We start from the raw sequence: 16377 nt of genomic DNA, 5'->3' as shown, positions 1-16377 counted from the left end.
ATTGTTACAAAAATGAAGTGTACGAGTAAATATAAGCGTTGTTTTTGCAAATTGTGTAAAAAGAAAACCCGCCTTCGGAGCAAAAAAAACGATTTGCAACCTATACGGTACCGAATTCACTCGGTTGTTTAAAGAACCCGCACGAGTGGAGCAAAGAGTTCCGTCAAAATGTAAAAATTGCAACTCAGAATACATAGTAGACGATGTGTGTTATGATTGTGGTTTGGAAAATGACGCGTCTCTTAACGAGAACTCACCCCGAGTTGACATCGACCAAATTCGACAATCGATAAAGTACTGCGAAACCAAGACCTACCAGTTTGAAGAATACATTGAAATCTATCGAGGAAATGTTACGAATTTGAACGAAAAAAATTATTGTTCGAGTCCCTCCGAGTAAAAAAAGACTTGTTAAAAGTCTTGAGATCAGACCCAAAAGCCGTTCACAAGATTTACTACGAAATTACGGGCAATTTTCCGTCGATTTTGGCACGATCGAGCTAATTTGTTATGCGATCTTGATAATATACTGAAAATTTATCTACAAAATAAACCCAAGAGAAATAATTTCAATATTCACTACGTTCTCTTCTACCTACTCAAGCGAAGAAATTATTCCGTAACTCTCGATGATTTTCCAGAGATTAGAGGCTCAGCTCCCACCCAAATACTTTTATCCAAAGATAGCGACCACACCGGTTCCGAGCAATCCCAGTCCGAGCAAAGCTAATTCCCCGTTCTGAATCGATTTTGTTTGATCTTCGTCGAGATACTCTCCATCATAAAGTTGTGGTTCGGGTGGAAAAGAATCCATCAAAATTCCCGTCAAATTATAATACTGTCTCATCGCGTCATCGACGTCCGAAAAGGTTCTCTCCGCGTGACCCTGTTTTTTACTTGATCGTTGATGTATTCTATCCTTGAAAGACGCGCTAGATTCCAAGAATCTCGGTCGTGCTGAAGTTTCTCAAGAGCGAGATCGTGTCTTTTGGGTTCTTCCGAACTATTAAGAGAGTTGAACAGATAATTGCTTCCTGAAAATGCCAAAGCGTTAACCATGGCTCCACCAACCATGAATGCGATCGACGCCATTTTTCTCTTTATTTTTACACAAAAAAAAACCCCTCTTAGCACAGATAGTGCTAAGAGGGTTTTTAATATACCTACCTTGACAGAATGTTTCCCTTGGACTAAACCATAATTTCATCCGGAAGAATTCCTTGATTCACGAGCCAATCTCTGAGCATCGTAGCCGAAAAGACACTCAAAGTCAACTTTCCAATATCCTCCGCATCAAGCTGCGAGAGATTAGCCGGCTTCCATTTCAGGAACTTTTTCATAACGAACGAGTTAGCCCATACACCGAGGCTTATCGTTGCTGCGTGATACGCGCCGTTTACGATCATTTTTACGTTTGGATTGGTTTCTGCCATCTTCTTTATTGTAACTAAAAATCATCGAAAGGATCGACTTTTGGTTGATGATCGGCCACTGTGGTCACGGTGGGTGGGCTTTCAGTCGTACCGTTTAAGGTAGAATACCCATATGCCACTATCCCTCCAACGACGACGACCACTCCTCCAACAAGAACTGGACCTGACAACCAGTTTGACACGTCTGAAGGCATGGTCTTAGGTGTATCTTTGGATGGTGTTGCTTGCATTGCTTCAAAGGCTTTCATTTTGCTGTCCTTTCTTTGTTTCTTGCGGCTAATGCTTTTCCAGCGGCAACCCGGTTCGGGTTTTTGACTTTTGCTTGATTCACTCCTGCCGTCACTTTTGTCGGAGGCGTCGTGTCCGCTGCTGAAACGTCTACTGATTTGGTTTCTAGATCACTCATCTTTTATTATTAGAAAAAATCTATAGATACCTGTAGAATCATCTATAGATACCTGTAGAATCATCTATAGATACCTGTAGAATCATCTATAGATACCTATAGAATCATCTATAGATACCTGTAGAAATCATCTATAGATACCTGTAGAATCGTCATCTATAGATACCTGTAGAAATCATCTATAGATACCTGTAGAAATCATCTATAGATACCTGTAGAATCGTCTACAAAAAAATTCTTATCATACAATTTTAGTATGATAAGAATTTTTAGTCAGTTTGTGTCTCTATGGATCTCATCTCCGGATAAGTTTGTGTTTCTATGGTTCTTTTCTCCGGATAGGTTTGGGTTTTAATCTCAGGATGCTCCTGTTGAACTTCATGCATCGCTTCGATTCTTTTTTTCAAACGTTCTGCAACCATTTTTCCAGCTGCGACTCGTCTTGGATTTTTTTTCCTTTACTTTTTTTCTGCGCTTCAAACTCTCTTAATAATTCAAGCTGTTCTTTATTCTTTGCAGCCAATGCTTTACCAGCCACAACCCTTTTTGGATTCTTTGCTGGATCACAATTTGCTGTTGACATAACTGTAGTTGTAGTGATTGTTGTCATTGTTTCGGTTTTCTTTTTGTTATGCTTTTCATAAATCAATTTTTATTTATTCTGCACTCGGACATACATCTGATTTAGCACTAAGATTTTCACTAGAGTGTTTAGCTGGTGGTGGAGATTCTGATTGATTTCCAGCCAAGGGTTGGAGTTCCTAAGGGGTTTCTGGGTTTTTCTGAATGTGATTGCCTGTCAACAGTACAGCCTCAAGTGGGTCTAGCATATGTCCAAATTTGTTCAAGTACCATAGGAATCCAACAAAAAAAAATCAAGAGGAATAAATACTTCCTCTTGAATTTTTTAGTTTCCAGGATTTAATCAATCACATCAATACTTGGGGAGTTGTCTACTGTGCACTTCGCTTCTGGTGGAAAGTCAACTTTTTTAACACCGTTGCTAGTTAACAGAATAGCCTCCAACGGAGCTAGCATATGTCCAAAACTATGATACAGCCCACAGGTCCATTTGTTTAAAGCTAAATCAATAAAGGGTCCTTCGTTCAGAGACTCTTCCAGAGCATCGCGATCGGTAATCGCCAAATTTTTGGAAGGAAGAGTCCGACCAAATTTACGTAAGCGGTAACGAAGTGCTTTTTCATTTATCTTGTCACTATCCCACCCATGTGAGCCTCGTATCTGGCGTAGAGTCTCATCAGGCTCTTTTGATCGCCTATCGATCTCAGCGGAGGTTATGGTCTTTCCCAAATACTCTTTGCTTTTTTCCTGCCTCTGCTACGCCGATCAACCGTTCCCGCAGCTGTTCCGTTTTAGCAGAGTCCGTGTTTACAGGTTCCTCCCGTGTAGCCGTACCGTCTAAGGTAGACATTCCGTCTATGGTAGGCGTTTCGCTCAGGGTGGGCAGAACGCCCACGGTCATCGCCTCGTTAACTATATCTTCAATTTCAGTCATCTTGCTTTTTATCTTAAGATTATTTTTGCCACCAGTACTCAGTCGGTTGCTCGGTAATTAGAATTAGTTTGGAATGTTTTTGTTTAGCTAGCTTTTTTTTTATCTCTTTCTTCTCTTCTAGAGTTGGGATTATATCTTTCTCCCTTAGAGTCTCCCGAAACTATCTTGATCTTTTGTGTAAAACAAGGCTGTCCATTTTGTCTGCTCTCTGAGATCGGTAACGATGGAGTTATATTTTGTGTAAGCACCCAAACGGAGCAATTATCGTGTCTTCCCGAGAATGCTAGCTGAGAAAGCATTTGTTTCTTTTTGGTTAATGATCTGTCAGAGCTGCAGTCGTCGATAATGAAAAGTGTGTGTCCGTCTTGTATTCCATAAGTTTTGTAGCCAAATTTCAAACAATCGTTCAGCCAATCGTCGGACTTTGGACACCAGTTAGGATCCATTGGAATGACATCAACGTCCTTAAAAACCAGGATCTGTTTAAGTACGCTTTGTTGCGCGTCCAGGTAGGGCAAACGATTATGATGTATTCAAAGAAATTCTTGTATTCCCTCTCGAGTAAATCCAGAACAAATTCAGTCTTGCCACAGCCGGTGGCTCCGCAGATTATAGCCGAGTGCGCGTGTTTTGGAAACATCTTTTATTCTAGTATTTCACGCTCTGCAATCTTCCGGCTTCGATATTCACCTTTGCATCCTGTATGTAGTACACGTAAGCGTTCAACGCTCCTGCAGTCTCGGCTTCTTTTTCGATCTCAATCTGAATACTCTGACTAGCTCCTTCAATTTTCCTACCAGATCCATGCAGCGTGTCATCATCCGTGGTTCTCATGTCCAACCATAGTCCATACTTGGTCGTGAGATAATCTGGTAAAATCACATCGGCCAATTCCGCTTCTTTGATTATGTGTGGGACGGTTCTGTATTTTCCATCCGCAAAGTGCTTTTGAATTTCTTCAAAATGGTTGTGAGGTAACATTCCGCTCGCATACAGCTGGTTTGGGTTCCCGTCTAGAGTGGCTGAGACTTTTTTGATTTTTGGGTTGTATAATTTCTCGGAATCTCGAGCGTAATCGGCTCCTCCATCCGCGGGATCTACGAAAAGAATCAAAATGCCTTTCATGGACTTTGCTCGTGGTGCCAGGACAATATTCCAGACGGTGTTTGATTTGTCCAGCGACTCCTTGCTGTGTCTGATAACTCTATCGTACATAACCACGCTTTTTCCATCGTACATGTTTTTGATCATCATCGCCGTCTCTCGTGAGCTTACCACATCAAACTCCAGGTGAATGTTAGAAATGGAGTAACTGGCAGCTGTGTCTGTGGAAACTATCACTTTCCCATAGTTGTTAAAAGTTAGTTCGTAAGAGAGTCTGTCTTTTAACTCGAACTGGAAAAATGGGTTGTGGGAACTCAGCATTTCAAAGTCCAACGGGATGCAGAACATGTTGCCATAATTCTTGTCCACGGCAATATCCTTGGCGTCGGCACCTTTGTCACCGGCATCTATTCTGTGCTTACGCCCTGCTCCAGATTGAATACCCTGATAGACGGCATTTGATCGCTCCTTGGTTGTTTTCCAAAGATCTTGATAGCACAGGAAAACGTCAGCATCGTTCAGAATGTATATGCTCTGTCCTTCCAATTTGACCTCAATTTTTGACACTATCGCTCTTCCAAGATTATTTACGATTGTTCGATTAACATCTTGGTTTCCACCAGCCGCAGAATTCAAATCAACATTGAATGAAAGTCTGCTAGTTCCAGGGACTATCATTTTTTCCAAGGTCTGGGAACCTCACTGTAAGGATTCCACCCTGATCGATAGTACTTGGAACGTGTGTGTTTCGAATGCTGCGTCGATCATCATTGATTCCTCGTGCATTACGAAGTTGATCCGTATTCAGTCGCCATCTTTTATTTATACGTAAAATAAAAACCAAAAGATGGCAGATTTTTATCCTCGAGAAGACATTCAGATGGATGACTTCGATGAATTCGAAGATACGATCGGAGATACCACGGGAGCAGTTGGTGGTACACCGGCTGAGACTGATTTTGGTGATGAGCAAATACAAACGGAGGGTCAGAGACGACGAGGAAGCGTCGGTTGGGAAAATCCCGATGTGAGTTTCGTTTCCGATAAGAGTCGAAATTCCATCGAAGATCTCAACGATCGACTCGATCTATTAAAACTTCGTGAAGACAGTCCTTCCCTGAGGAGAACCGTCAAAACATTGAATCGACAAAAAGCAGAACTGGCTAGGGATGAGTTTCGGGATTACGTGAAACGCTTAGGATACACGCAACAAGGAACGGCCTTTGCTACTGAAGCGGTTTTGTGGTAGATGAAACCGGAAGAATCAAAGTTAGTTACAGAAAAAACAAGTTTGGTTAACCAAACAAAATTCGAGCGAATTTTACCCCTAGAATCGATAGCTAAACAAGTCAAAGGCAAAGATCCAGGAGGTACCAATTTTGTCAAAATAGGTCTCGGAATCAAGGATTTCAAACGAGGATCAACGCCGCAAGTGCAGGAAAGTGCCGAAAAGCGTCAACTAGCGCGAGAGATGTATCACCCTAACCACTACACCCGCTGGTAGACCAAACAACACTAAAAAGAGTTTTGGAGGGTCTTCAAAAACAAACCAAGACATGGAAGGTTTAGCCAATGAATTGCCAAATGATCCTCTTGTAGATCACGAAGAAATCCGAAATTTTTAACCGAACGAGGACAACTCAAGAAGCTGTCTGATGTCTATGAGCACCTTGTCCGAAGAAGGAATGAAAAGGAAACTGAACTGAAAGAATTAAAGTCTAAAGGACGCGGTTCGGTCAGTTTACTAACCCAACTTACGAAGGTGATGAAGGAGAGCCTCTGCTACCTGTCAGCGAAGAAGATGCTGAAAGAGCTAGGGAGCTTGAAAGCGATATCAAAGAGTTTGACAACGCCATCGCAGATCAAGATGCCAAGGTCAGAAATTCGCTTCAGCGTTTGCGAAGATCGATCGAAAGTTTCATAGACAGCGATGCTACCACGGGAAGTCGGATTCGAGAACTCTTTAGACGAGAGGGAGTCACCATAGCTTCGTTGGTCACAGCCATCGGCATGACGATCGCCACTATCGTCGAGGGTATTTTGTTAGCCATCAAATCCGCAGTCTCAGCGATCACACCGAAGCCTCCAGAACCAAAACCAGGCCCAGGTCCTGAACCTGGACCATCACCAGGACCCGAACCCCCACCAAAGCCTAAAACTTGGACCGATTGGATTAAGGATCAGCTCAAGAAAATAGCCAATCTCCTTTTGAAACTTGGAGACAAAGCTTTGATCGCACTTCCAGGGATCATCAGGGCTGTTGTGAATTTCTGTCTCAAAGCTGCGGGGTCTGTTGCTGGATTTCTAGCTGATCACATATGGACATTAGCTTTGGGTGTTGGAATTTTGTTGTACACTACAGTTATGGAATTTGTCAAAAAGAAGTAAAAAAAAATCTTCTCACTAGAATTTAGTGAGAAGACTTTTTTTGTGTGTGTCCAACTTATTTTTTTTTAAACCCAGGAAAATAAGAAAATTGCAGCGGCTGCCAAAAATAGAGAAAGCTTTTTCTCATCATGCATTAGAGGCTCTTCAGTCAAGGGTGGACTTTCAGTCAAGGGTGGACTTTCAACCTCCTCTAAAAACAACTGACTCTCCTCAGGAGCACTGTCTTCAACATTCGGTCGAGAGTCGGTGTTTACGTCTGAGTTTAGCCCTATCTGCATGTCATCCGTGGCGATTTGATGAAATTGTTGTATCCGTTTACGGATCCCACGAGGATTTCCATGTTGCTCGGGAGCAAGTAAAGTCCGTGACCCACGACAAAATCCAGTTTGCTTTGAGCGTACTGAAGAGTTCTCTGGTATCTGTCGATCGAGTCCGGAAGATCCACGACCGAGTTGATCGCATCCTCGACGTTTGCTAGAAATTGTTTCTGAGCGTCGAACGCCTTGCCGGAACGCAGGATGCCAGATCTGGCTTGAGCTTGGGATCCAAGAATTGCCCACGTGTAAGTCCTGATGGAGTCGTTGATTCTCGAAACTCCCGCACGTGTGAAACCCTCGTTCCAAGTGTCTGCTACGAAACTTCCGATAGCAGCCATGGCATCTCCTTTTCTGATACTTTTGTCGGTTATATCCGGATCGTGATCGAACAGCTGTTCAATGTATAGAATCTTGTCAGTCTGATTGTCCACACCTCCGAAGCTGTCCGCATCAAAGTGAACTTTCCAGTCCATCGACTGACTGTAGTTTCCTCCGTTGGTAAGCTTCGACCATTTTTGGTGGTCACGAATTTCCAGTCGTAAAATTGTTTGTTGAAGAAGTAACTGCCCATTCCGTTGGAAAGATCGAACTTTTGTCTCCAGTTAGCTCTCGCGGACACTCCGAATTCGTTGCAAATTCTTTCGTAAGCGTGGGTGTCGATCCCGTTGTTCAGAGGATTGAAGGATTCCTCCGAGGGTAGTGGACAGGACATTTCCGACAGGATTCTTCTGATCTGATAATATGCGTGAAATCTGAACACGGATCGAATCATCGGATCTTTGTGACTGAGAAGTTCTTTGGATACCCCGCATCCTGACGTGGCGCACCAGACCGCGAAGTTCAGCTGGTTTTGCCAGAATTGCATCTGGTTGGAGAGCCAGTCATCGTACACCTCTTTTTCCGTGACTCTCGGAAGTTTGTACTTTTGCCACAAACTGGGAAATCTTACGTAAAATGTTCTTTTTGCTGACTTGAATTTCTTGATTCACGAGACTGAAACCGTGCGTCGGTTCGAATACTCCTCCGGTTCTCATTTTATTGAAAGATAAAAGAAAAATGTTTGTCACAATTACCGGCACCGGCAAAGGAAAACCTTATCGCCCGTTGCAAAGTATAGACAATAACGGCGAGAACTTAAAAATTGGAATCAAAAGGATCTCGGGTCGAGTAGGTTGGTTCAACGTCGAAGAAGAACTCGAATGGAGGTACACTCAAGGAGGGCAGGGACCTGAAGAAGCGATAAAAATAAGCCCGGGGCTGTATAATTTTGACCTGCTCGCGAAAGAATTCACGAGCCAGATCGACGGTTTCGAATTCGAAGTCGACAAACGCGATGGAAAACTCAACATGAGAATTCACGAGCAGTATCAGATTTGGTTTCCGGACCGCGTTCGAGAAATGTTCGGATTGGACGACGAAGGGTGGCTAGCAGATGGTGAATACACGGGAGATCGGGCGATAGAATTTTTACCTCGAAGAATTCTCGTGTACCTAAATCAGCTGTCAACCACGGGTAATCTCGTAGACAACGACGACGTTCTGCAGGGAGGCCAGGTTCTTGGGTCTATCGATCTCACAAACGCCGCGTTCGGGGAATACTTCGTTTCGACCTATGAAAAGCCGAGTTTCAAAAACCGAAAAACGGAACCATCCACGAGCTCGACTTCGACTTCAAAGTAGAATGGAAAAATTCTTCGAGAAAGCTCGATAATCACGATCAACCGCTGGATTTGGAATTTGAAATCCAATAAAATAAAAGAAAGAATGTCTATCTGGGGACCAACGATCGAAACAAAATCGACGTCAATAGATGGCGAAGATGGATCTTTCCGCGTACGTCAAAAAACTGGAGCGCGAATGACCGGAAGGATTAACATGGGAGGAAAAAAAATAACTGGGTTGATGAATCCAACCGAGCCGCAAGATGCAGCTACTATGGGTTCCGTGACCAGCCTAACCTCATGGTTAAACGACAGAAAAGTTTCGAAGGATGGCGACTCGATGACCGGCGAACTCGCTATGAGCGGCAATAGAGTTACGGGTCTCGGAACTCCCACGGACAACGAGGACGCTGTGACGAAAGAGTACGTAGACCAGCAAATTGGACACGAGCACGATACCAGCTTGCATGTTTTGGGGAGATTCATGGTATGGATGAACGAAGACGGAACGCACTATGTTTCCATCCGAGCCAAAAAAAACATCGACTTGGAGAGAGACAAGTTGATCGAAATTAAAAACGGAATGAACAACACTTTCAACGCTAGGCCTATGCAAATTGGCATCACTGCTGGGTTTACGAATTTGCCGAATCCCGGAAAAGATTTGACCCCATGCGACTCACTAGACCTTTAGAAATTTTCTTCAACAACCCACATTTTATTGCTCAGCCTTGGAACCTCTCTTTTTTCGGTAAATCGGGAGTGAACCCGCCGAACGCCCCAGCGAACGCTTGTTCTTTGACGTTTCAGTCTAATCAGAATTTCTTCATGTACCTAAATATTACTTGGACCGACGACTCGATATCGTTCAAAGTGCTAAATAACGCGCGGCAAACCCTCTTTTCCACATCCGTTCAAACGGACACTACGATTATGCATCATGTCTCGATCGAGTACGTTGAAAATAAGCTTTGCTTTTGGATCAACGGGGTTTCAGCAGATGTCTACAGAACTCAAGCCCTGGTAAGTCTCCTTGGAATCAACATGAATTTTGAGCAACTGGGAATACTTAGCTTCTACGAAAAAAATTTAACCAAGCAAGAAATCATACAGCATTTCGTTGAAAATCACATCTCGAATTTTACGGAGCACGAAGTTCTAATTGACTAATTAAATAAAAGGATGAAAAAACCTACAGCACCGCAAATGTACCCTGATCTTCCACAGGGAGAGGATCAGGAGTTCAATTTCGACTAAGTAAGATATCCGAAATCCGCGACTCCCTCGAAAAGGAAGTTGACCAAAGAGATCAACTAAGGAGAAAATACAAAACAGTTTGGAATGTGTTTTACAACACGGCTCAAGTAGCAGGACTCGTCGCAGTTGGAAGCGGAACGGGAGCTGTCGGAACTCTAGCCACGGGTGTTGGAGCTTTTGTAAGCATTCCTCTCGGAGGAATAGCAATTTTTGGAGGTGTTCTTAGTGGAGCATGCGTGGCTCTCGGAAAAGCAACCATGAAGAAGGTCGAGAAGCACGAAAGCGTCAAAAGAACCGCAGAGTCCAGTTTGAACACGGTGAATGATCTGGTGTCTAGAGCTCTTGAAGATGGGGTTGTGAGCAATGAGGATTTCCATCACATTCTGCAGGAAATCAGTGTACCAACACACGGCCCTGAGGCTGCTTCATCTGATAAGAAACGGCATAGTTTGTGTTTTTACATTTGGGCCCCTGGGGCCCGTGACCTTTGACCTCTGGGGCCAAGATAGGCAAAAGGCACTTCTACGGGGTAGGGCCCATAAGTGTACCACATATGGGCCCCAGGGCCTTTGTAGTTTTAGCGCTAGCCTTGACAGAATGATGTGTTTGATGGAGGAGGAAAAGGAGGAGAAGAAACCACAGGATGGGAAGATACCCTGCATGCTATTGCATGCGGGTATAACTAGAAGGCTATATATTTGTACACAAATACGGCTATACCCGCATGTTATCGGTGTACCCAAACTTACAGTCCTTTTTTGCTGAGGACTTAAAATAAAGAAATTGTATGTGTAAAAAGTGAAAGTGAAAGTCACAAGCTTTAATTGAATGTAGGTTGCACTGTCGTAGCACTTAAAATAAAGAAATTGTAAAAAGTCCCCTCCCAGGGGAGTCTTCTCTCTTACTCTCCATAGGTTGCTGTTGTCAGTCTCCAGTCTCTCTTACTCAGGTAGTATGTAAATTAAATGGAACAGCCATTTCAAAGGGAGTATGTAAATTAAACGGAACAGCCTTTCTGGGGCCATTTCAGAGGGAGTATGTAAATTAAATATAACAGCCAATGGGTATGTAATTTAACTGGAACAGCCTTAGCGCTTCACGCTGCTATTTCCAATTACCATCATATATATTATAATACGGAGCTATCTGTTTAGTCCTACGTGTGTATGTAACAATATAATTCTCATGCATGTGCTATCTGTGTAAAAATTATGAGCCTGGAAGCTGCTTTATTTGATGAGAAACGGTAAGCCCTTTGTTTTTGGGGCCCTGGGGCCCATAATATTTGAGGCCATGAAAATATGTTGAAGTATAATTCTCTAGTGCTATCAGCAGACTCAAGCTGGGCACTGTAGCTGCTTTATTTACTGAGTAACGGCCGGCCCTATGTTTTAGCGTTTGGGGCCCTGGGGCCCATATTATGTGATATATGGGGCTCGTGTGTACATATACCAATGTAATTCTCAGGTGCAATCTGTGTACAAAATCTGAGCCCTAAAGCTGCTTTATTTGATGAGAAACGGTCGGCCCTTTGTTTTAACATTTGGGGCCCTGGGGCCCATAATATTTGACTTATGAGGCTCATGTTCATATGTTGAAGTATAATTCTCTAGTTCTATCAGTTGACTCAAGCTGGGCATTGTAGCTGCTTTATTTATTGAGTAATCAGCTGGCCCTATGTTTTAGCGTTTGGGGCCCTGGGGCCCATAATGTGTGACACATGGGGCTCATATATACATATAACATAATGCTGAAGACCATTTAGTGTATCAAGTCTGAACCCTGTAGCTGCTTTATTTGCTGAGAAACGGCCGGCCCTTTGTTTTAACATTTGGGCCTCTGGGGCCCCTAGCCTTGAACATCTAGGGCCAAAAAATGGGCAAAAGGCACATCTACAATTTAGGGCTTATACATGTGCCACATATGAGCCCTAGTGCCCTTGTAGCTTTAGCGCTAGCCTTGTCAATCTGTTGCCCCTTATTTTTAACATTTGGGGCCCTAGGGCCCATAATATATAACATATGGGGCTCACGTATACTTGTATTTATAGAGTACCCCTGGGTCTATCTGTGTACCAACTCAGGGCCCTGAGGCTGTTTCATCTGATGAGAAACAGCATGGTTTGTGTTTTTACATTTGGGCCCCTGGGGCCCGTGACCTTTGACCTCTGGGGCCGACATGGACAAAAGGCACATCTACGGGGTAGGGCCCATAAGTGTAAGCCACATATGGGCCCAGGGGCCCTTGTAGTTTTAGCGCTAGCCTTGACAGAATGATGTGTTTGATGGAGAAGAAGAAGAACTAGAAGGCTATATATTTGTACACATGTTATCGGTGTACCCAAACTTACAGTCCTTATTTGCTGAGGACCTAAAATAAAGAAATTGTAAAAAGTCGCCCAATTGAGCAGAAAATGTGTAAAAAGTGAAAGTCCAAGTCACAAGCTTTAATTGAATGTAGGTTGTACTGTCGTAGCACTTAAAATAAAGAAATTGTAAAAAGTCTCCTCCCAGGGGAGTCGTCTCTCTTACTCTCCATAGGTTGCTGTTGTCAGTATCTCTTACTCACAGCGAGGCTATGCAATATGATTAGGCGGAAACTATTCCAGAGGGAGTATGTAAATTGAATGGAACAGCCATTTCAGAGGGAGTATGTAAATATACGGAACAGCCTTTTTTAAGGCCATTTCAGAGGGAGTATGTAAATTAAATGAAACAGCCAATGGGTATGTAATTTAACTGGAACAGCCTTAACGCTTCACGCTGGTATTTCCAATTATGATATAATACGATCTATCTGTTTAGTCCTACGTGTGTGGGGTGGATGGGTGTGTGGGTGTTATTTAGTAACAATATAATTCTCAGGTGCTATCTGTGTACATATTCTCAGCCCGGAAGCTGCTTTCTTTGATGAGAAACGGCCCGCCCTTTGTTTTGTGGCCCATAATATTTGACTTATGAGGCCCATGTACATAATTATGTTGAAGTATAATTCTCTAGTGCTATCAGTAGACTCAAGCTGGCCACTGTAGCTACTTTATTTACTGAATAACGGCCGGCCCTATGTTTTAGCGTTTCGGGCCCTGGGGCCAATATTATGTGATATATGGGGCTCATATGTACATATAACAATGTAATTCTCAGGTGCAATCTGTGTACAAACTCTGGGCCATAAAGCTGCTTTATATGATGAGAAACAGCCGGCCCTTTGTTTTAACATTTGGGGCCCTGGGGCCCAATATATATGACTTGTGGGGCTCATGTACATATGTTAAAGTATGATTCTCAAGTGCTATCAGTAGACTCAAGCTGGGCATTGTAGCTGCTTTATTTACTGAGTAACGGCCGGCCCTATGTTTTAGCGTCTGGGGTCCTAGCTGGGGTCCATATTATGTGATATGTGGGGTTATATATACATAACAATATAATACTAAAAGACCTATCTGTGTACCAAATATGAACCCTGTAGCTACTTTATTTGCTGAGAAACGGCCGGCCCTTTGTTTTAACATTAGGGCCCCTGGGGCCCGCAGCCTTGTACATCTGGAGCCAAAATGGGCAAAAGGCACATCTACAACTTAGGGCCCATACATATGCCACATATGAGCCCTAGTGCCCTTGTAGCTTTAGATCTAGCCTTGTCAATCTGTTGCCCTTATTTTTTTAACATTTGGGCCCTGGGGCCCATAAAATATAACATATGGGGCTCATGTATACTTGTTTTTATAGAGTACCCCTAGGGCTATCAGTGTACCAACACACGGCCCTGAGGCTGCTTCATCTGATAAGAAACGGCCTGGTTTGTGTTTTTACATTTGGGCCTCTGGGGCCCGTGACCTTTGACCTCTGGGGCCAAGAGATGGGCAAAAGGCACATCTACGGGGTAGGGCCCATAAGTGTACCACATATGGGCCCTGGGGCCCTTGTAGTTTTAGCGCTAGCCTTGACAGAATGATGTGTTTGATAGGAGAAGGAGGAGGAGGAAAAGGAGGAGGAGAAGGAGAAGAAACCACAGGATGGCAATATACCCGTTCATGCTTCGCATGCGGGTATAAGGAGAAGGAGAAGGAGAAGAAACCATAGGATGGCAATATACCCGTCCATGCTTCGCATGCGGGTATAATTATTTGATGAGAAACGGCCGGCCCTTTGTTTTAACATTTGGGGCCCTGGGGTCCATAATATTTGACTTATGAGGCTCATGTACATATGTTGAAGTATAATTCTTTAGTTCTATCAGTACACCTCAAGCTGGGCATTGTAGCTGCTTTATTTACAAAGTAACGGCCGGCCCTATGTTTTAGCGTTTGGGGCCCTGGGGCCTATATTATGTGACATATGGGGTGATATATACATATGACAATATAATACTGAAGACCTATCAGTGTATCAAATCTGAGCCCTGTAGCTACTTTATTTGCTGAGAAATGGCCGGCCCTTTGTTTTAACATTTGGGCCCCTGGGGCACCTACAATCTCAGAAAATATTGTTCGAACACTTTAAAGGCCTTATTGGAAATAGTCCCCCTTCTACCCCCGTACAATGTTGGCATACCCAATATTTTCATCTTCACATATCTTCTCCCAACATTGATTGGTGGGGAAAGGGGAGGGGATATGCTTAAGATGAACATTGAGAGAACTCTATTATAAATCTTAGTTTCAGTGACTCATATAGCGTGCGCGCTATACTAAGATGAACATGGGAATTACAGTGGGTGTTCGAACACATTTTTTCCGGGATTGTCTACAAAATTGCTTAGCAAAATCATCTGATTTTAGTTTTTGGACAATAACTCTGCAGTTACGCAATCGATTTTAATGCAATTTGGAACACATGTTAGAAACATAATTTGCTATCATCACACAAAATATGAAGGAAATCAATGAATATTTTGATAGCGTTCTGTTAGTATAGATTTAACATAGCGGTTTGTACACAAATACAGGCCTAAATTATTTATGTGCCATGTTTATTGAACATATGTACATGTGGTATAATTAATTTAGAGAAGGTGTTAAAATTTTATATTCAGCTAAAAACAGACATTACTCGTAAATTTAATGTTATGTATTTAAATGTCACAAATTTACCACTGTGTGATAACTCGGAGGGGGAGGGGACGAGAGAGCAAGCGAGTGATAGAAAGGGAGAGATACGCACAGGCTATGCACATTTATTGTTTTAAAAACATTACTTGACCAACATTTAAGAAAATCAGCCAAATGTGTGAAATTGTGTCCATTAAACATTTTAAATACACCATGGTTAAGATGGTCAAATGGTGAATCATAACGATTTACACACATAGACAAGCACGCATTTCCAACGATTCACCATATGATAGAAAAGTAAATCCTATTATTCTTTATGTTTTGTGGTCAACCGTGCATAATGTGTGTTTTCAATGGGGGAGATGTGCAATGATTTACCTTTACCATGAATAGGCTTTCACACTTTCAGTGTACACAGTTATACCCACTGAAGAGACAACGCAAATCATGTTTAATGAAATGTGCCAATTTTGAGATTGCATAGGCCTAATAATAAAGGTCATTATCTAGAATGCTCATATGTTTAACTGAAAAACAACATTTTTGAATTGTTTATATTTCTTTCTTTTTTCGATCAAAAATAATGACAATCATGAATTAACCCTGAACTTGAACACCAATCATTGACCATGTTAGTTAAAATATTATTGATTGATGTGTCCTATACATTGCGCATGTGTCTTTTAATGTGAAATTGGACTTGAACTTGAAACATATTGAACAGCAAGTGACATTTGCACTTTTTATTCTTCCTTCTTTTTTAATGCATTATTTTCCTTTTACTTAGATTTTTTGTTTTATCATCTTTTATTTAATTTTGGCATTTTCTTTCCTATTTTGTTTTGGTTTCGTTTCTTTGTTTCTTATATCTTTTATTATTATTTTTTTTTTGGGGGGGGGGGTCTTTAATGACTTCTTTTTCTTTTTATTTGCTTGAAATCTTTGAAGTTTACTTTCGTGGGGTCAGGAATTACTGGTTTGGAAGGAGAAGTTTGGCAATGCATTGGACATAGGGTGGTAGATGCCGTTGCATTATTTTGCTATCTACTGCAGATAGCATTGACAAATTTGCACCCCACATCCGTGTGATGTTTGATTGACGGTGCCCTTAGTGTTATAGCAAATATAAAAGATGGTCCATGATTGTCCAAAAACATTGTCAACTTTTTAGCTATTCAAATTGCTATGTTTTAAACTGTTTGGGGATATGTATCAGGTATTTTACGTCTTATTCGACTTAAA

General features: G+C 42.3%; 1 protein-coding gene across 1 annotated transcript in view; it reads right to left on the bottom strand.

The window, feature by feature from the left end:
- Positions 1-10185: 10185 nt before the first annotated feature.
- LOC140145143 (myomesin-2-like) overlaps positions 10186-16377 on the bottom strand; it is an 89713-nt gene continuing 83521 nt past the window's right edge. The window contains exon 14 of the mRNA XM_072166921.1: positions 10186-10421. Coding sequence (XP_072023022.1) covers positions 10186-10421 — 236 coding nt within the window. The remainder of the gene's footprint in view (positions 10422-16377) is intronic.

This window comes from Amphiura filiformis, unplaced genomic scaffold (genome assembly GCF_039555335.1).
Source record: "Amphiura filiformis unplaced genomic scaffold, Afil_fr2py scaffold_148, whole genome shotgun sequence".
Lineage (NCBI taxonomy): Eukaryota > Metazoa > Echinodermata > Ophiuroidea > Amphilepidida > Amphiuridae > Amphiura > Amphiura filiformis.
The sequence above is the reverse complement of the archived record's forward strand: the minus strand, read 5'-3'. Positions and strand labels throughout refer to the sequence as shown.